The sequence below is a fragment of the Stomoxys calcitrans genome, chromosome 1 (genome assembly GCF_963082655.1).
Source record: "Stomoxys calcitrans chromosome 1, idStoCalc2.1, whole genome shotgun sequence".
Lineage (NCBI taxonomy): Eukaryota > Metazoa > Arthropoda > Insecta > Diptera > Muscidae > Stomoxys > Stomoxys calcitrans.
This window is the reverse complement of record NC_081552.1, coordinates 123,811,441-123,833,516: the sequence shown is the minus strand read 5'-3', so window position 1 is coordinate 123,833,516 and position 22,076 is coordinate 123,811,441. Positions and strand designations below refer to the sequence as shown.

General features: G+C 43.7%; 1 protein-coding gene across 1 annotated transcript in view; it reads left to right on the top strand.

Annotated features, from left to right (window-relative positions):
* Window positions 1–22,076, top strand: part of LOC106093015 (paired box protein Pax-6) — a 298,522-nt gene that overhangs the window by 185,942 nt on the left and 90,504 nt on the right. Inside the window, exons 7-8 of the mRNA XM_059366934.1 lie at window positions 12,587–12,826; window positions 12,886–13,324. Of these exons, the coding sequence (XP_059222917.1) occupies window positions 12,587–12,826; window positions 12,886–13,324 (679 nt within the window). The remainder of the gene's footprint in view (window positions 1–12,586; window positions 12,827–12,885; window positions 13,325–22,076) is intronic.

The window sequence follows — 22,076 nt, the reverse complement described above, 5'->3', positions numbered from 1 at the left end:
ACTCGAAAAGGACTTCTACAGCAGCAGCTAATGAAGCATCTAAGGAAGTGGTGCTAATGCACGTCACCAAATATAAGAAAGTTCGGATGTTAACGAAAGGGGTGAGCTGCTTATCGAATATATTATAAGTTGCGATTTGTATTAAAGGGAATAAACCGACCTTTATTACCAGGAACAGACAGGAGGCACTAGATATTAAGTTTGTTAGCGGATGTCATAGCGACTGGATTGAGTGTGAGTAGTGACTGAAAGTTAAAGTGAAATTGAAGTAAGTGATTTTGGAATGATTTTTTTGGGAGCGTTTGTTTTGACCAATTTGAGACTGTTTAGACGGAGGAGTTGTTTCGAGGCTGGATGGGATTTGTAAAGTGATGGTGAACAGAACGAAGGGAAGTGTAGGAGGTGGGGGAATTTCAGATGGTGGTATTAGTACTGATTCGTCGGTGGCCCTTACATCACCCCCAGTAAGAGTGGGGGTGAAGCTGGGAAGCGCCTTAAACTAGGTTCGCCTGGTGTGGCGGTTGCCAAGGAGAAGGTGGTGCCAGGTGGTGAATTTGCCATCTGGCAGTCAGAAGACAGCTGATATGAAGTCAGCTGGTGCGGTTGATGGCGCTGGTGGTAGTGTCAGTGCGGTGGTTGTTGGCGGTGCTAGTGTTGGTGATGTTGCCAGTTAAGGTGGGGGATCTACTCCGAAGACAGAGCGGGAAAGTAGGGCTCGTAGGCGGGTGTTTGCATCCTTGGGGAGGTAGGGAGTCGCGGTTGGCGAGATAAAGGAGGTGATTGATGGCCTGGTGGGGACAGTGCATGAGGCTGGGGTGAGTGGCGCTATGGCGAAGAGGGTAATCCAGTATGCTGGCCAGTATGAGGAGCTCCTCATGCGCCTGATGCTGGAGAATGAGGCTATTAAGGGGAGGTTGTCGGCGTACGAGGCGATGGCTGCTCGCGGCGCGTTTGTGGGTGTAGGTGGGCGTCCGGCTGTTTCACAGTCGGTGCCTGTTTCCCCCGCTGTCATCGCACGCACTGGCACGTTTGTTGCCCCCGCTGCCACCGTCGCTGGCACTGCCCTTCCGTCTGTAACGGTTGCGAAGCCGGTGGAGACGTGGTCAGTGGTGCTGTAGGGCAAGGGGAAGGCGGTGACAACTTCTGCGAAGGTTTTAAAGATGGTAGAGGAGGTGGGCCCCACCTCACTTGGTGTGAGGGTTCACGTGGTTTTACCGACTCGGGATGGCAGGGCGGTTATACGCATCCCCTCAGTGGCTGAGAGGGACCGAATAACGGCGAACGGCAAGTTCGCAGAGGTGGAGGTCCGCGAGAAGCTGGGCCCAAAGGTGTTTGTGAGGGGGGTTCATGCTGCCATAACTCCTGATGAGTTCATGGCAGAGTTGTACTCCCTCAACTTGAAGGAGACTATGAGTGCGGAGGTTTGTCGTCGGTCGGTTCGTCTGGTTTTCTCGCCTTGGAAGCCGGAGGGTGGCGCTGCTAATGTCACCCTGGAGCGCACTCCGAGGGTGGCGGATAAGTTGTGCGAGGGGAGGGTGTACGTGAAGTGGTTCCTAGGGCGAACGCTAGGCATTAAGGATCGTCATTGGGGTTAAATTTTTCCAATATAATTGCCAGCGGTCTAGAGCAGTGACGCAGGAGTTGGGTCATGTCATGAGCAGCACTGGTTGCTCAGTCGCGCTGGTACATGAACCGTATGTAGTGGATGGTAGTGTTGTAGGATTGCCGGGGGGATGTGAGTCGTTACTGACAGCGGGGATGACTGCGATAGTTGTAGATGACAGCGACATCGAGTGTACGGTGGTTAGCTATAGCCAGTGGGGAGTCTGCATTTGTGCAGAAGGGCGATGTGGTAAGATGTTCTTGGCTAGCATCTATTGTAAGTTTAGCGCCGACTTGGGCCCTATCTTTGATATATGGATGCGGTGCTACTACTCGCGAGTAGCAATCCGCTCATCTTAAGTTTAGACGCCAACGCAACATCTCCGATGTGGTTCTCGAAAATGACCAGCACTCGCTTGGTCATGAGAATCGCCATGGTGGGCAGTTGCTCAGTGAATGGTTGACTTTGAATTTAGGTGAAGGGTTTGTCCGATTGAGATTATGGTCACTTCCAAGGAGCGACGGACCCGGGTAACCACTGAATGATCCAGATGATGGAAAGATCGAGACGTAAACTGGGACTTGTATGTGGAAAGTTTTAGGGAGACTGCATCAGCATTGTCTTTAGATGACTTTAGGGCACTGGCGGTAGATGACCAAATGACTAAGGTAGACGAGTGGATGAGCGCGGTAAATGATGCGCTCCTTGGCAGACGTCAAAAGGCGAAACCAAGTAAGGTCAAGTGGTGGCCCGTGAGCTGGAAACAATGCAGGCGGAACGTCAGGCGTTTGAAGAAGCGGTTCCAAAGAGCCAGAAGTTCCAATGCTGAGGATCTTGTCTCACGCCGAAACGACTACCATAGCAATTTGAGGACGTACAGGCAACTGTTGATTAGGAGCAAGGAAGATCACTTTAGGAGATTTGTACAGGACAACAGAGATGATCCATGGGGAAAGGTATACCGCGTGTACCGGCCCAGTGGGCAACAGGGTTCTAGTCAGGGTTGGGGACAATGTGATGACTTCTTGGAACGAGTGTGCTAGGGTGTTAATGGGAACGTTCTTGCCCTGTTGCCGATGAGCACAAACAGGCTCCCAATGTGGAGATGATCATGCCTCCTCCAAGTCTGGAAATGGTCGAGATAGTGGACCGTGTTTGCCGGCTTAGGAGCGGGAGGTCATCTGGCATGGACGATATGACTGGACGGATGTGTAAAAGCATCTGGAAGGCTATACCTGACCATATCGAGTTGATCCTCAAACGATGTGTAGAAGTGGGTTATTTCCCTCGTACGTGGAAATGTGCTCGAGTCGTAGTAGTCCTTCTGAAATCGCCCGATCGATTGAAATCGCTCGATCCAAGATCGTATCGCGGCATCAGTCTCCTCCCAGTGCTTGCAAAAGTATTGAAGAGGATAATGGTGACAAGATTTAGAGAAGGCTACGAGGAGGGTAGTTCTCCGTATCAGTTCGGCTTTCGGGAGGAAAAGAGCACTGTGGATGCCTGGATCCACATGTAGAACATTGTGAGAGAATCGAGCGCCAAATATGTCCTTGTCATATTTGTCAATTTCGCGCGCGTTTGATCACCTTTCATGTCGTAGTGTACTCACGAGATTAGGCGAAATAGGTTATCGGGAACTTTCTCTCTGGCGTAGTTACTTCTGTGATAGAAGGGCTTGCGTGGTTGGTGCTAGCGATACGGTTTGGAAGTATATTCAGCATGAGTGCCCTCAGGAGTCCATCTGTGCTCCATGCATATGGAACCTCATGATGGATCCCCTGCTGGGACGTCACGATGTCTCACATCTCAAAATCTGTGCATATGGGGATGACCTGCCCATCCTGTTTGAAGAAGATTCCAGACTTGCTCTGGAAACTCGCGGTGAGCTTGCCATAGGCATTGTGCGCGAATGGAGCGATCGTGTTGGTGTTGACGTCGCGGAGGACAAAACCGTGACAATGTTGCTCAAGGGCATCTTGTCGCGGAATCACCCACCCACGATTCGATCTAGTGGAGCTAGCATCAGGAATGTAACGCTCGTAAAATATCTGGGAGGGAATGGGCTTCCTGGTCCATTTGGATGGGGTGAAGGAAAAATGACTGGAGTAGCCGGTATGGTTAAGGGTGGTCTGAGAAGCGATTGGGGTCTTAGTCGTCGCGCTGTTCGGTCCATATATGGTGGTCTATTTGTTGCTTGCGCAACTCATGGAGCGCCTGTATGGCACGGAATTGCTGCGACAGTCTTAGGACGAAAGAAGATCCTCTCCTGTTAGAGGGTGACAATGCTGGCTTGCTTGTCTGTGTGTAAGATTGTTTCGACAGATGCACTACAGGCATTGCTAGGCGTGCCCCCGCTTGATTAACTCGTGAGTTACTTGACCGTTCTGTATAGTGAGAAAAGGGGAATTCCATTAGTGCATGAGGATTGGCTCACCGCTTCTGAGCTTGCACATGGGGATGTTAGGGGCTCAAGGCACTGCTTTTGGAGTGACGATAGATGGAAAACTAGATGGACGAACAGGGACAATGGTCGGGTCATTTACGAATTTATTCGTGACGCTACGTTCGTACGAGACCGCCCGGACTTTAGTTTCGGCCTAAGTCTGGGCTTCATACTGACAGAACGTGGTTCCGTTAATGCATTTTTGCATTAAAGGAATTTATCCGCAACTGATCTGTGCGACTGTATCAGACCTGAGGATTGGAGGCATGTGCTGATATGCAGACATTAGAGATTTAGGCGCGATGGGGATTAGCGAGGCGGGGTGGGATTTTAGTAGAGCCCTTGAAGACGAGACGACTGTTGCAAGGCTGGGTACCTTTTCCCGGGAAGTATTTCTTAGGAGACGGACTAGACTTAGTGGAGGGATAAATACACGCTAGTTATCTATAACGAGGTGTGAGTCCCATGTTGAAGCAGATATGTGTGGCGTAGCCCGTGAGGGCTGCCGTGTCCTGTTTGTGTTTATCTTCCTGATGTATGTTGTTTTGGTGCATACTTTTGTATGCCCGCTTAGGGCGATTCATTTCTTCCAGGTGAGCAATCCGGAACTGTTTGAGGTTCAACTGGTAGAAGAGTCTTAAGGCTACGAAGTCTGACTGGAGACTTTAATCTGGTACCACGGGTGTCAGAGCCCCAGGAACTTCGGTTCCAACCTGGCAATGGTGAGGCCCCAGTGGGGAGCAACGTGGTGGATGTATCCAAATTGCTGGTAGAGCATAAACTCGGCATGGAGTTGCTTTTTCAACCGGGTGCCGTGACTCATAGATCGGAAGGAGTTTTAGGTAGTGCTCCGCTCCTAACCAATGAGGTGAACACATCCAAATACGTGTGATCAAATTGATACTCATGTGTGGATTACCACATGTGGGGGCGTTGGTAGACGCATTGTATTCACCCTAAGGCCTTGGTCCTCGGAGGTTTGGGCCGTGATGGCAGGCATCTGCGTTAACCACAACATTCGTGCGCAGGATATAGACATAATGGTCAACGAAGGCCTTGAATAACACGCTTGTGTCAGCATGTTCTAGTGCAAAGCCAAGGGGCAAACAGCGACCGCCATGGTGGACCCCAGAGCTGGTTGGTCTAAGTAAGGACTGCAGAAAACTATTCAACAGAGCAAATGCCACAAGAGCACCACACGATTGGGACATCAATAAGGCTGAGCTAAGAAACTATAAGGGCGAGCTGAGAAAGGCTCAGAACAAATCCTTGGTGGAATTTTGCAGCTCCCTGGAAGATATATCCGAAGCCTCTTGGCTAAAATAAATTCTGCCCTCGAGATCTACAACGGTGGGGTATATTCAGGAGTCAGAGAATTTATGGACAATGTCTAGTGAGGAAATACTAGAACTACTCGTTGATACACATTTCCCGGGAAATTCTCCAACGATCAACGCTGCGCCAGTAGAGGTTGTCACTGGTATGCATTCGTCGGAAGCTATTAGGAAATTGTGTCTGAGCCTAAAATCCTTTGGGTAATAAATAGTTTCGACTGCTTTAAGTCGCCAGGACCTGATGATGTATCACCGGTTGAATTACAAGCTGTGTATGATAGACTAATTTCTCGGCTTAGGGAGATATACTCTGCTTTTATCAAAATGTCATATAACCTCTGGGTTGGAGGGACACGAAGGTCGTTTTCATTCCAAAAGCAGGAAAACCCTACCACACGAAGGCGAAATATGTTCGCCCTATTAGTTTGTTATCCCTTATACTGAAGACTCTTGAGAGGTAGATAGAAAGATAACTTAGGGAAAAGATCCCTGGAGATCGCCTGTCGCGGCAGCAGCATGCATATAGCAAAGGCAAATCCACTGAAAACGCCCTGCACTTCCAAGTCGGCTAGATAGAGGGTTCTCTCGCTGTCAAGGAATATGCAATGGTAGCATTTCTTGACATTGATGGTGCTTTCAATAATGTAGAACCGACGTGAATTGTGAATGAATTGGAGTTTCTAGTTTTCAACTCTACCGTAAGAAAGTTTATTAATAACTAACTGCTCCACACTGCAATCAATTCAAAAACAACAAATCAACAGTGCCGTGCCGCTACCATTCTGCTCTAACTGAGATGACAAGCAAAAACAATTGGATTCACCACTCAAAGGGCTTTTGTGTCTCCTGTGTGTCTTGTGTTTCGTTGCTCATCCCCCCCCCCCCTTCCTTTCTGATTCCATTGCAAATATTTTGCAGTATTTTCCGGGCAGTGAAATCGTTGTCGCTGGGGATTTCAATGTCCGCAGCTCCTCCTGGCTTTCCCATTTGGGTCATACGACTCATGAGGGCCAATACGTTGAGCTTTTCGCTGCGCACAATGGTTTGGCGCAACTAATGAACGAACCGACTCATATCGCATGTGTCCACGGGACCAAAATAATACTATTGACCTTTTTTTAACTTCACACCCTGAAAAGTATAAGTTAATACCCTTGCACCTCCTGGTAACTCCGATCACTGCATTGTTTCAGCATCTTTTTCGTAATCTGCTCTTCGTACTGCTTCCTCCCCAGTTCAGAAGCAGTCAATATTTTTATACGAAAAAGCACGATGGGCTGAGCTCAATGGATTCTTTTAATTGGAAAATATGTTTTCTAGATGACGATATAAATGCCACTGCTGAAATGATTGAGAAGATAATTTTAAATGGAATGAAGACATTTATTCCAGTTATGACTATAACAGCTAAATCAGACGACAAAAGTTGGTTTAACATGCAGAGATGCTGTCAGATCAAAAGAGGTTGCATTCAGGAACTGGCGCTTGGAAAATGCCAATACTGAACTGCTGCGCAAACAGGCAAGATCTTCGTGTGCCAATGTGCTTAGGCGCGATTTCTTTACGAACAGTCTGCGTACTAAGGTTCTTGATTCTAAACGAGGAAGTAACAGCTTTTGGTCGTTCGTGAAAACAGTAAAGGGTTGTTCTTCATCTATTTCAACTCTTGTTAAGGACGATCAAACGTTCACTAACCCGGTTGATAAGGCTAACCTGTTGGCTGACATATTTGCAGGGAACTCTTCCCTGCCGGATAGCAATAAACCACTCCCCTCAATCGAAAATGTATCTGGCATCACGCCCCAAATACTTTTTCAAACTCGTGGAGATAAAAGGGTTCTTGAAAATCTAGACTTGTCTTACGCAAGTGTTCTTCGACTGCTGCTTGTCGTCACACAAACGATTCGCTAACCCATTACGATCATCTTTGTCTATCAACGGTGTAAATGTTTAGCAATCAGAAGCTCTTGATGTTCTAGGCATGAAAATACAAAGTGATGTCCGTTGGGCTAAACATGTATTCGAAGTGTCGAAAGAAGCGTTCAAGTGTTTTGTCTTCCTTAAACGGTGTAGGAATTATTTCACTCCGTCTGATCTTCTTAACATCTACACCACCTTCATAAGGCGGAAAATGGAGTACAACTCACATGTATGGGCTGGAGCTTCAAAATCATCCCTGAAGCTACTGGACCGTGTACAGAGGAGAGCGATGGCGTTGATTGGGGACAGTGCGGTATCCAACTCTATTGCCTCCCTTCATTATCGTCGCAATGTGGGTTGTTTGGTGCTGTTCCATCGGTACCTTCATGGTGTGTAATCGTCTAATATTAGTCTTCTTATACCTGATGTAAGGATTTATGTCAGGGATACTAGACATTCCAGGAACTCACACCCGTTTGTAATTGATTGGCTAGCGACCGAACAATGCATTATAGAAAGAATTCTTATTGCGCCCGAACCGTTCATATGTGGAATCGACATCCAAAGATTTAAGAAAAATGTCAATAAGCACTACATCCTTTTACCCCCTCCAATTCCTAATTTCCTCTCGCCAACGCAATGCACTGCATTCATAGGGGACATCCCCTGTGTGTTGGCTGACAGAAAAAAAAACTGCTTTCAATAATGTAGAACTGACATCAATCGTGAATGAGTTGGAGTTTCTAGGCATCAACTCTACAGTAAGAAAGTTTATTAACAACTAACTTACTAAAAGATGCATTACGGTAGGTTTGGGGTCTGTGGATCTAAGGTTAGCAGAATAACTCCTTAAGGAGGTGTACTGTCTCCTCTAATTTGGAATATAGCCATTAACAATATATTATTGTCTCTGGCAGAAAAGGTGTAAAAGTGATCACGTATGCTGATGACGTGGCAATTCAATTAGGGGAAAGGTTCCCAGCACTTAAAGAGATTTACTTCAGGAAGCTCTACGTGCAATTGTGAAGTGGGCTACCGAAAGTGGTCTGGGTATAAATCTGTGCAAGACAGAAGTAAATCTTTTTTAGACCGCGTGTCATGCATTGGGTATATACTGCAGTTGTCAGACCTTTAAAGCTATATGGTATTGTTGTCTGGTGGACGGTGCTTCAAAAGTCCACCTACTGCTCAATACTTAATTGAATCCAAAGGATGGCTTGTTTGTACAGCCGCACTGAGGCCGACACCATTTAATGCACCAAATATAAAGCTACATCCTATGACTCTGGACACTGTGGCTAGACAAATTGCAGCGCCCACTGCCATGAGGTTAAGGGTGCTTTCTCATTGGTCATATGGCGGCTACGCACACTGTGTTATCCTTGATACAATATCCAAAGTTCCTGGGAGTGCGGATTACACCCTACCTAAGCCGCTTTTTGATAAAAACCACTGTGCCACTATTCCTGTTAGAACCGATTGGAACTACGATATCCCTGGTAACAGAAGTTACATAGACTTCTATACGTTGGTTCCAAACAAGACGACCAGATGGGCATTGGGGTGTACTCTAAAAATCTAGAACTGGTCATATCGAAAAAGTTACCCGACCACTGCAGTGTGTATCAATCGGAGATCCATGCAATTAAGAAATTGGTGGAATGGCTAAGATATACTGTCATAACGACGATTGGCATAAATATCTTCTCAGACAGCCATTACATCCCTGGAGAACGTATTTCTGAACACAGTCGGGGGTGGTTTACCCTCGACTGTCGCAGATCTCTCAACGAGATGGTTGAACAGTTCAAAATTGACCTGTTCTGGGTGCCGGGCCAAAAATATATTCCGGGGAATTGAAGGGGAAACTACATAACACATTCCAGGGATACTGGAATCTGTGGGTATGCCTCTAGCGACTTGTAAGCAACGTTTTCAGGATCAGACCCGAAAGACAACGAATGATAGATACTTAAAAGGAGGGGGCTGTGAACATTCCAAAAGTATGTGGCTTAATCTAGACTGGAAGAGGTCTACTGCTTTGCTGTCATTGGCTAGAACAGACGTCTCAGTCATTGTGTCCGTCATGACAGGTCACTGTCTAATCGGAAAATATGCTGACAGACTGAAGGTCGCCAGCAACGACTTTTGCAGAAGCAGTGAGGACATCGTAGATTTTCATGTTTTTATACCCTCCACCAAAGGATGGGGCTATACTAATTTCGTTATTCCGTTTGTAACACCTAGAAATATGTATACAAGGCCCCATAAAGTATATGATCGTCATGGCATTTTAAGTCGATCTATCCATGTCCGTCCGTCTGTCGAAAGCACGCTAACTTTCGAAGGAGTAAAGCTAAGCGCTTAAAATTTTGCAGAAATATATCTTAATAGTGTAGGTCGGTTGGGACCGAATAATGAGCCATATTGGTCCATGCTTTGATTTAGCTGCCCTATATGCCGAACTTGGGTCTTGACTTCTTGAGCATCGAGAGGGCGCTATTCTAATCCGATTTGGCTGAAACGTTGCATGAAGTGTTTTGTTACCACTTCCAACAAATGTGCTAAGTATGGCTTAAATCGGTCTATAATCTAAAATAGCTGCCATATAAACCAACCTAAGGTCTTGACTTCTTGAGCATCTATAGGGCGCAATACGTGTCCGATGTGGCTGAAATTTTGTACGTCGTGTTTAGGAATCACTTCCAATAACTGTGGTAAGTATGGTTCAATTTGGTTCATAACCTGATAAAGCTGCCATATAAACCGATCTGGGATCTTGGCTTTTTGACCCACTAGAGGGCGCAATTCTTATCGGATTTGGCTGAAATTTAGCATGAAATATTTTGTTATGACTTCCAACAACTGCGATAAATATGGATCAAATCGGTACATAGCCTGATGTAGCTGCCATAGAAACCGATCTGGGATCTTCTTAAGTCTCTAGAGGACGCAATTCTTATCCGATTTTGCTGAAATTTTGTACAACGGCTTCCTCCATGACTTTCAACATACGGTCTTAATCAATCTAATTAATCGGTCTAATCCAATTTGGTATTAATCTATCTATAGCCTCCCGATTATGCTTCTTGAGCCTCTACTAGGCGCAATTCTTAACCGAATGGACTGAAATATAACCCAATGACTTTTACTATGGTCTCCAACATTCAATTCACTTATGGTACGAATCGGACTATGACTTGATATATCGCCAATAGCATAACATTTCTTATCCATTATTCTTTGTTTGCCTAAAAAGAGATACCGCGCAAAGAACTCAACAAATGCAATCCATGGTGGAGGGTATATAAGATTTGGCCTGGCCGAACTTAGGACGCCTTACAGGACACATATTTTGTTTACGTTTGCCATGTTCTATATTTAGACACAATGTCTCATATTCTAATAGTTTTCCAATTTGTTTTTAGTTTCGAGCTTGTACTTGTGAAATTAAAATGAACTTTTTGTTATATTGAACTCAAAATATGAATTGATTTAAGTAGTTCATCCGTAATAAATTTGAGAAAAGCTATCGTTAACGATGACATCCTTTTACACATGTTTAGTTGAGCTTTCGCTTATTTCAAAAATAATCGTTTAAAGAATAGTAATGATTTATTTCAAGATTAATCATTTAAAATATTCTCATGCGAAGTTAGTTTTTTTGTACAACGTTAGTTTTCTAACTCTTCAAGAATTTTTATCCAATAGTGAATAAATATCACATATGAACTTATATTATGTAATTAGCTCATAGTTACGATTATCATTTTTCTGAGTGTAGTTTCAATCGGTTCTATCAGGAACCAATGAATAATCTACACTGCCTGAAACATCAGGCACTGTATCAATTAAAGCTCAATATCCGTAGCCGCCGAATGACCAAAGGGACTCACATTATGGTTACGAATTTGCTATCTGCGATTCACGTAACAATCGGAAGATCGATATATTCTACATAAGGGTTCACTAGGTTTTTCAATTTCGTCTTCGTGACTTTACAACATAATACACACAGCATTGGTATGAAGTATCATCTCGCGATTATACGTTTCTAATTTGTTGTTCGAACCGTTGAGTGAAGCGAATGTGTTCCTAATTCGCTCCGCAGAAATATCTCTGCGCCTTGTAGTACAACTTATTTTATAAGGAAGATTGACAGCCCCTTAAGATAGCTATAAAAGTATTACCCTCCAAGCCGTAGATGATCTAGGTCTGTTTCTAGTGGAGACGCAGATTTAAGCCAGGGTGTTACGGTTATGGTTTCTAGGAATGTCTCTTCTTATTAGAGAGGGTGTCGCTTAGTTGGGCTTGGGGAACTGTATCTACCGGAACTATTGCGGAGTCAAAAGGCTGTGGTCACCTGGCCATCCCCAAGAGAACTAAGGTATTGTGCCAATGCGAAGGTTCTTGGACTCACATTCATGTCGCTAAGGGCAGCTTGGTTGGTTATCAACAAGGAAGAAGAATAGGTTTGTTAACCTCAGAACATGTGAAGTGTGGTAGTCAAATCAATGGGTTGTCAGACATACCATGTATCTTAAATACAGTTGTATCTAAAGATGTGTAGATCAGAGTTGAACATTTCCTTATTGTTTAAAATTTCGGGTCAATATTAAGCATCGTGTGGTCTTAGGAAAAAGTAGAGAGATCGTTTAATATAATTTTGACCATTCAAGGATCGTACTTGGATAAAAAGTCAAATGGTGTCAAATTTCAACTCATTGTCTAAATTAATTAATTCTTTTTATTTGGAAAAATGATTTGTTTTGAACCCTTCAACTTCCTTGCCACAAATGGTAAATTTCGGACTTATCGCATGGTTTATTTCATTCCAACTTCGACAAGATTTGGTTGAGGTATGCCATGTTCAAAAACGAGTGGTGGTACTGATTAGTGATTGTGGGTATTGAGAACTATTGTTTTCCCACATGGTCGTTGGAATGTGAGTTGTTCTTCAGATATAAGAAAGACTTTCCAGCAACTCGTACCCGTCTGTATTTGAATGTTCGGCTCACCCGACCACTCACAATCAAGGAACTTTTTATTTACGGCTAATGCCTTTCACACTAACTACAACATCCCGAAATTCCCTATTCCTATTTTCCCACTGCGATGCCGAACATTCCAGTTAGAAGCGCAACGCGCAGCATTTATAACGAACCATCTATTATTGTTGGTTATGTAACATAGGAGAAACCGCTTTTTTAAAAAGAGCATTTCAAATAATATTGTTTCTCAAATAGTTTCCCGATTAAATAATTTTTTGTTATTAACATATAGAATTTGAGTGCACTCATTATCCGGATGTATTTGCACGCGAACGTTTAGCTGTGAAGATTGGGTTACCCGAAGCACGTATACAGGTGTGGTTTTCAAATCGACGAGCTAAATGGCGACGAGAAGAGAAGCTTAGAAATCAGCCTCGTATGATAGATCCCGGTGGAGGGGAAGCCCTGGTTATTTCCGATATAACAATGTCCGAGAATAATATGAAAAAACCGTCTTCTGATCTATCCAGCAGTAAGAATATATACAATTTTATATTTTTATAATTTATTTAATACATATATAATCTTTAGATACTCTTTCAAATACTGAAAAGTCCTCATTAATGGCTTTACGTACATCGGAAATGGATATGAAGAAATCGTACACTGACGGTAAAGCCTCTGATTGTATCGATTCAGTTGAGGATGAAAGCTCATCAAATGTTCTTAAATATAAAAATATATCGAACATTCAATTGGAAGATATGCCATCAGGTAGTGAAAACCCGTCATCTGGAAACATATCTCAAATATGCAATGAATCTAGGGGTCTCAACAATAATCACTGTTTTTTAAGAACATCGGAAGCACTTAACACGATTGGTCAAATATCTTCGTCGAATACCCAACATTCTCATGACAATTTGGAATATGCTACGCCAACACGGATTAATTTAAACAATTCATTCGGTTCGCCAATGGTAACTAGATACGCCTCAATGCACCACATGCCATTAAGCGATATATACAGGTATGACCAATTTTAACTAACAAGTAAAAGCGTGCTAAGTTCGGCTAGGCCGAGTTTATATACCCTCCACCATGGATCGCATTTTTGAAGTTATTTGCCATGCTATTGGAGCCATATCTCCATACTTAGTTTGAATGTTGTAGATCATAGTAGAAGTCGTTGTATAAAACTTCAGCCAAATCTGATAAGAATTGTGCCCTTTATTGGCTCAAGAAGTATAATCGTGAGATCGGTTTATGTGGGAGCTTTTTTTGCATAATGGTTGGAATTCGAAACAAAACTCTTCGTACAAAATTTCAGCCAAATCAGATAAGAATTGCGCTGTCTAGAGGCTCAAGAAGTCGATATCTAAGATCGGTATATATGGCAGCTATATCTAAATATGGACAGATATGGCCTATTTACAATCCCAACCGACCTTCACTAAAAGGAAGTATTTGTGCAAAATTGAAGCTTTACTCCTTCGAAAGTAAACATCTTCGGCTTAAGATGTTATTGCGATTATGGGGTCTTAGACCAATATTTCGATGGGTTACAAAGGGAAAGGCGTTGTTAGTATACCCCATCCTATGGTGGAGGGTATAAAAATATTCCAATTCTAGATTAAATTGACATCTTTATCGCTGCAATAGTTTCGCTAAGTTTCGTTCAACATATCAACCGTTAGTCATAAACGTAGCATTGTTGTACGTAAGTGTCTTTGTTTATTGTAAACCCTTTAACAGTCTCACCTACGGTAAGAGGACCTTGCTTTTGTTGAAAAATCAAAAAGTCTTTAATTGGATTAATAATTTTTCTCCTGTGTCTCTCATACCAGAGAGAAAGGGTGAGCATTTGAGCGTACAGACCAGTGATGGGCAAAAATACTTACACTTTTGTACATAACTGTGTACATACAAAAGAAAATAATCCCACGCAATCCTATGGACCTGCAAATAATTGCAATTGTATGCTCATCACTGGTATATACACATTCTCACACACATATTGTTTTCTTTTTCGGCTGAACAAAGAGCAGTCAGTATATTAAGTAGCTCGGTCGAGTGCGGATGTAAACTCAGAAAGTGTAAATTTTAAAGTTCTGCCTCAGGTGCAAAAAGGCTGGTATGTCTAATAACAAAAATCATTACAGCAACAGACAAATGACTGCCAGGAACACATGAGAAATTGTGTTCCTGGCAGCCATTTGTCAGCCAGAAAACACAACAAGAATTTCTAAGCCAAATACATTGATTGGTAGTATTTATGCGATAAGGAAATATCCATTACAATGCAGGTATTTAAATTTGCGAAAACAGCAATTCCCATAGGCAATTGTTTGTATACAGCAGATCAAAATATAAAACCACAATAGAGTTGAGCGAATATGGAAGGCTCTTGCTATAATTGTGTATCATAACATCGAATCCAAATAAACTTTAAAAGAGTTTGAATTAGCAAGAATGAAAGGTTGTCAGAGTAAAAACTTAAATTTTTAAATTTTTTACGCCTTGTTTAAGCAAAAAAAAAAAAAAATTATATAATTATAAAAACTATATGGGAGGCTACAGATTCTCTGACAAGGGATTAGCCGCCTCTAGGACCCTTTAGCTATACCAATAACTACCATATAAACCGATCTTCCGATAAATCTTCTCTGGCCCCAAAGAGCCGACTCCTACTCCGGCTTAATACTCCTGGGTCGGAGTCGAGGGCTAAACTCCGCAGCCGTGCCTTTTACTATATTCTTTTGTGTAAATTTTTTGTAGAATCCGTGGTGGTGGGTTCATAAGATTCGGCCGGCCGAACACGATTTAATTTGTTTTATTAAATTCTTGCTGGCCCTAAAGTGGCATTTTTGACTTGAATGTTTCTTTAAATGTTATGAAGCTCTTGCCCAGAGCCATGTGGTCTTTCTGGGATCTACAATACATTATTTTTTTTTGTTTATTGTATGTGTTGTTCCGACACAAAAGTTTTAAAGTCCCATGAAGCTTACTGGATCAATTTTATTTCAAATTTGGGAGTATAGTTCTTTCGCTGTCAAGGAATACAAATTGGTAGCTTTTCTTAACATTGAAGGTGCTTTACATAATACAAAACCGACCTCAATCTTGAAGGAGTTGGAGTTTCTAGGCATCAAAACTACCATAAGAGAGTTTATAAGTAACTTATTTACTAAAAGCTTTTTTCTTGGTTAGAACTGTTATCTAGTAATAGGTAGTTATTTTCGGAGAAATTTTTATGTCACTATGGCGGTTGATAATCTGCGTCTGTTTCCAGCGGAGCGGCAGATCTAGAGCCCCGAAGTAGGCTTAGAATGGAGTCCAAAGACCCAACAGCTGCGATGGTGGATCAGGTCGTAGCATGTTGTCTGCTACTGAGACCTCGACAGATGGAGTGGTTACGCTAGGCTCCACTAGCCGACAGATGACTGCCAGGGGCTTTTGACGAAGACTCCCGGTTCGAGTCTTAATTCGTACCCTTTTATTTGATACCCACCTTGTCAAATGCGTTAGGTTGAGAGGGTGCAGATTTTTATCCGCCCCACGCCACAATGGACATACATCTAAGCCAGGTAATCAACTTGTTGTGCGCGCTAAAAACTAAAATGTAACCTCTTAATAGAAAATTTTAAGTTAGGAATTCCGTGCCTATTTTCAATACCACTCCACTAAATTGGTTCATGTCTGGTATTGTGTCCCCACCTAAGTGCCAGTAACTGTTAGACTCCAACGTCTCATCATCTTCCCCGCATGCCCTACACATGCTATCACTTGCCGCACCGATTTTACATAAGTGAGCTCGTCGTCATATGTGCCCCGTCATGATACCAATAGCTACACTGACCTCCTTCTTACTTCCTTTCAGTTATAGCATCGTCTTCTCACGATCTGGATCCTATCGACCATTTCGCTGTTCCACAATGTTGCATGTGCATTCGTCGCCCACTCCCCTAACGCGGACTGGTCGATGCTGATTTTGCCTTCCTCAGAGAAGGCGTTTATCTCCTTCTTACACTGCAGGACTGTTGGTGACCTTACCGTCCTGGTTGTTATTGCCTTTACGGCAATTTTTCTGTCGGTAAAGATGTTCACACTCGACGTCCTCGCGTTAGCACCATTATGTGTTCGCCCGGATCTCCGCCTTCAGGACTGTATTATGGTCAGGCAGTCTAAAACAGATCTCAGTCTCTGGGGTATCAACGTTGACCCCCAGGCCCACTTTGTCCTAGAATAGTTGCTCCACCTATGTCAAGACAACATGTTCTCTGAACCTGTTGTATGGTCCTTATGTTGCACTTTATTTTCCGAGGCGTATGTAAGTATTGGTCTAATCACGCTCTTGTAGAGCCAGTGGACTATCCTAGGATTCAGACCCCATTTCGAGCCTATGGTCCGTCTAGATAGTGCCCAACACCTGTGAGCCGTCTCAGTACGCTCCTGAATGTGACACTTCCCATTAATTTTCCTGTCCAAGATCACACCTAAGTATTTGACCTTGTCAGATATTGAAATCGCCTTATTGAGTAAACGTGGTGGGTTAAATTGGCCCACCTTCGTCTTCCTCGTGAACAAGCATATTTCAGTCTTCTCTGGGTTAACATTGAGACCGCTGGGTCTAGCCCAGTCATATGCCATATGCATGACTCTTTCGGCTCTTCTGCATAGCTCGTTCGGATCCATAGCACTTAGAAGTATTATAACATCGTCTGCGTAACAGACGGGTTCAAAAACCTCCTCAGTCAGCATCCGTGATAGGTCATTTACCGGACCGGATCCACCCTGTACTGGTCTAAGGATTGGATCAATGTGTTGGTCCGCACATTGTGACCCCTCGATGTCAATGCATACCGCCAGGGAGCACGTTTTGACATCGAAGGATTCATCTATTTTATGCAAAACCTCGTGCAGGGCAGTCTCCACCGACCTTCCCTTGACATAGACATGCAGTTTGTATTTGAGCAGTTCGCTGGATGTCCTACTCTTTATCATGGTGTCCACAATACGTTCCATGGCTTTGATTAGAACGGACGTAAGGCTTGTGGGTCTGTAGGCCTTTGGTGTCGCATAACTTGCCATGCCGGGCTTGGGTATAAAAACATCCTTGCCTCCTGCCAGGCTTTCGGAGTATATGAAAGTCTTAGGCACGCTGTGATAGTCTGCCTAGGCAGATAGTCTGTCTCTTTCTGTAGTAACGCCGGAAATATTCCATCAGGTGACTTAAATGGTTTGAAGCTCCTCAAGAATTCTTTCACCATGAATACCGTAATTATAAACCTTCGATCAACGTCATTGTTCCAAGATTTCGGTGTCTCTGTGAGTCCAGTCGTATCCCATGGAAAATGGGTTTTCATCAAAAGCTTCAACATGTCCTCCGTTGCCTCTACTCTCACTCCCATGTCGTCTACTAACATTTCACTTTGAACATGGGTTTTTGAGAGAAACATATTTATCTTGGCAGCGTCATTAACGCTGTCGACCTGTTCGCAGAAACGCTTCCAGGAGGCAGGTTCTGTCTCTCTAGTAATATTTTTGTATTCCTTCAGCGCTGTGTAATACACATCCCAATAAACTTAAGCTTTTTTACGACGTGCTCTGTTAAAAATCTGCGGACCCCTTTTCCAATGTTGCGAATCTCCCCGGTCATCCACGGTTTTTCTTGTGATGATTTCCTTTCCCGAAGAGGACAACTATCTTCGAAAGACCCCACCAGTGCAGTCGTAATCCTGTTGACATTTTCGTCAATGTCTTCTATGCTTGGACAATCTAAATTATCTTGCCCAAATCTTCTTCTGAGTAGTCTTCCAAATTTTGTGCAGTTGGATTTCAATTTATTCCGGAAGCTTATCGGAATGGATGGTCAGAGAAAGAATGTTCCACAGAGACCCTCCAATCCTGAACCTCATCGATTAGATTTTCCGAACGTATTGTCACGTCTAATACTTCCTCCCTAATCCTATTAACAAAGGTAGCGGTGTTACCAAAATAAGTGTTATTAGGTCGTTAGTATTCAAGAACTCTGCCAGGGCTAGATCCCGCTTATTTGTGTTGGTACTACCCCATGAAATATGGTGAGAGTTCGCATCGCACCCTATTAGTACCGCGTTTCCTGTCTGTTTTGCGTTCCTCACCAGCCGTTGCGGCTCCGACGTGGATGGCGGTGTCGGAGAGTCGAAAGGCAGATAAAGTAATGCCAGGTATGCTCCACCGTTTCCCTGTCTCACCACTGTTGCATCCGACGTTGACAACTCTAGGGAAAATATAAAATTCAAAATTTTATGACAAATAATGCAGGTCCTCGGCCCAGTACCAGTGTTAGCATATAAATAATAATTGGTAGTTGATAAGGATCAGTCTAGAAACTTTGTTCCGGGTCGTCCATGGCTCCTGAATTAAGGCAATATGAATCTTGCCCTTGCTGATTTTCTCCATCAGTGCGTATGTAGCAGTCTCGCTCCGGTGGAGGTTTATCTGAATTACCTCAATCATTGGTCCTGCAGTAAATGGGCATCTTGGGAATGGGTGATGATCTCATCGCCCGCTCCCTGCTCATTAGGCTGCCTTGACTTTCCTGTCACTTCACTGCCTGGTGTTTTCGTAATATGTTCTTTGCCTATCCTAGTCTTCCGACTCTTTATAAAGTTGGCAATGTCTCCATTGTCGGTTCGCTGTTCGTTAGACTGTATTAAGTTTTCATTCCCTGTACTGTCTGATGTTTCAATTCTAGGATCTTTGCCTATTTTAGTCGTCCGAAACTTAAGTTAATGGTCATCTTGGGAGTAGGTGATGGTACCATCATCGGCTCCCTGTTCGTTCGGCTGCATCGCTGTGCTGCCTAATGTTTCAATATTAGGATCTTTACCTATCCCAGTATTCCGAATCTTGAAGTAGGTGATGACTCCGTCGTCGGGCCGCTGTTTGTTAGGCTGTGGACTGCCTGATATTTTAGTATTAGGATCTTTGCTTATCCTAGTTTTTCCAATATTGAGAGAGGGCGTGATTGTCTCGTTGTCAGCCCCCTGTTCGTTGGATGGTATTAAGTCACCTGTCACTACACGGCCTGATATCTTAAAAGGAGAATTTCTGCCTATCCTAGTCTTTCCAATCTTGAAAAAGACAGCTTTTCTCCCGTAGTGCGCCATGCATTTAATCTTAGCCAAACTCGTCACGGAGACTTAAACAATGCCAACCACACGGAGAGTTCCTTCCTCTCCCTTCCTTGGTTTTGCTTGCCCAAGAATCCCAACATGCGATCAGTCGCAAATTTACTGCCCCATCCCTTGATGAAGACCGTAGCCTTTATGAGCTGGGAGATATCCATCTTTCTCACCAGTTCGAGCTTTGTGCTCTCCAAGGGAGCGTGAATATCTCTGACGAGCTGATTGACGATATCAATACATTCCGTCGAGGCAAAACGCATCTTAAAGATGTCCCCTCTATAATCGCAGCTCATCATTTGTATGGGTGGACCCTCTACAAAGTTTCACACATGTTCAAAAATCCACTCGTTAACCAGATCCTCCACTTGGGACCGATGATCTGGTGGAATCCTACTGGATGCACAGCCGATATTAATGATTGCATAAGTCAGCTCACCTCTGTTGTGCTTCCTTGCCACTCTGGCGGCTCCTTACCATTCTCAGCCACCATCTTCCCCTTCGTGATGGCTGTTTCCTCAGTTTGGAAAAACTACCTTTACTTAAAGGCTGGGGACGAACTGTGCATCCCTCTGGTTTATGCGTCTATTCCTCATTAATTAGTCTGACGACTAGTTGTGCGCTTGAAGCATAACTCTCGACTACAGGTGCCAAGGCACCCACCCTATAGAAGGGGAGGACAACACGCTAAGGTATGACGCCACCACCGGAGCTGTTGAGGTTTTGGAGTCCATTACTAGCCTACTCCAAATAGCTTTGAAATGTTTTCGTAATAGGTAGTACCTATTCCCTGATACGGATATATTTTTTTCCATTTAGGAACGAAATAAAGACACGTCCACTCCACTCAACGGCTAGAAGTAATACAACTAAGAAGAACAATAGTAATATGGTTCCGAGGACTTTTGCTAATGTCGCTAAGGACAGCGTGGTGATGGTAGTTTTCGACAAGGGAGAAGAACAGAGCTGCATACCTAAAAACAATTTGAATGGACTTTCATCTGTATACTCCGATGTCCTTGCGGAATTACTTGGGCCTATTCATCTGTATACTCCGATGTCCTTGCGGAATTACTTGGGCCTTTTCAAGTCTGCGACGATGCACGTTGGTATCGGGGCCGATCTTTCAACCATCAACTGGAAGATTGGATGCGGTTGATGGCGATCGGAGAAATTCGTACTAATCTCAGGCTGCCTCGCAGAACTCAACAAGTCTAATAAAGTTGTGTCCTACGGATTTCACAAGTTAAAACTAAAAGTCTATGGTAGCGGTGGGTTTTGCGAATCAGGACATGGCTCAGCCGTTGTTGCTGTGTCGTCTAAATGGGAGCCGACAAGCCCTGTGTCGGTATGTCATCCGGATGGATTGGGTTCAAGGTGTACGCCAGCGGGGATGGATAGAACTCGACAGCAGCAGTTAGTAAAGCCTATAAGGAAGAATCATCCATGCCGCGGGTGTCCTGTGTCCTGGAGAAGAGTGGTTCCACTGCATTCTCAACAGCCACTGCATGCGTAAGGAAATTCATAATGACAAGATCGAATGAATCTTGTGGGGATGAACTCCTGCCGGACTCACAAGACGAGGCTAACGTAATTGTGGTAAAAATTCTGAATCCAGACTATGGTCCGGTTTCTTCAGATAAATCTCTAATATTGTAAGGCCGCTTCGGGGGCACTAAAGGTCCCTTTGATGGCAGGAGGATTTGACGTGGTTCTTATTCAGGAGCCATGGGAGTGTGGAGAAATGGTTCGTGGACTAAGAATTCCTGGATTTAAACTACTCAAGGGTACGGGTAATGAGAGACACAGTGCCTGCGTTTTGCAAAAAGTAGTCTAAATGTTTTTTTCTTCCGTCGCTAAGCACTGAAGATCCAGCATTAAAATAAGTAAGTTTCATTATTGGTTGGCATCCCTTTATATGGCACACGATTCGGAAATGCCGCTTTCAAGCCTTAAGTTGCAGGTTGCAGGAATCGGCTTCTGCATAGAAAAAGATCCTCATTGTAGGAAGTAATGCTAATGCATAACACCAGATATGGGGAACTTCGAATATAAACGAAAGGGGTGAGCTGCTTCTCGAATCTATCTATTGTATTTCTATATAAAGGGTGATTTTTTTGAGGTTAGGATTTTCATGCATTAGTATTTGACAGATCACGTGGGATTTCAGACATGGTGTCAAAGAGAAAGATGCTCAGTATGCTTTGACATTTCATCATGAATAGACTTACTAACGAGCAACGCTTGCAAATCATTGAATTTTATTACCAAAATCAGTGTTCGGTTCGAAATGTGTTCATTCACCGTAACGTTGCGTCCAACAGCATCTTTGAAAAAATACGGTCCAATGATTCCACCAGCGTACAAACCACACCAAACAGTGCATTTTTCGGGATGCATGGGCAGTTCTTGAACGGCTTCTGGTTGCTCTTCACTCCAAATGCGGCAATTTTGCTTATTTACGTAGCCATTCAACCAGAAATGAGCCTCATCGCTGAACAAAATTTGTCAAAATTTGAACACATTTCGAACCGAACATGGATTTTGGTAATAAAATTCAATGATTTGCAAGCGTTGCTCGTTAGTAAGTCTATTCATGATGAAATGTCAAAG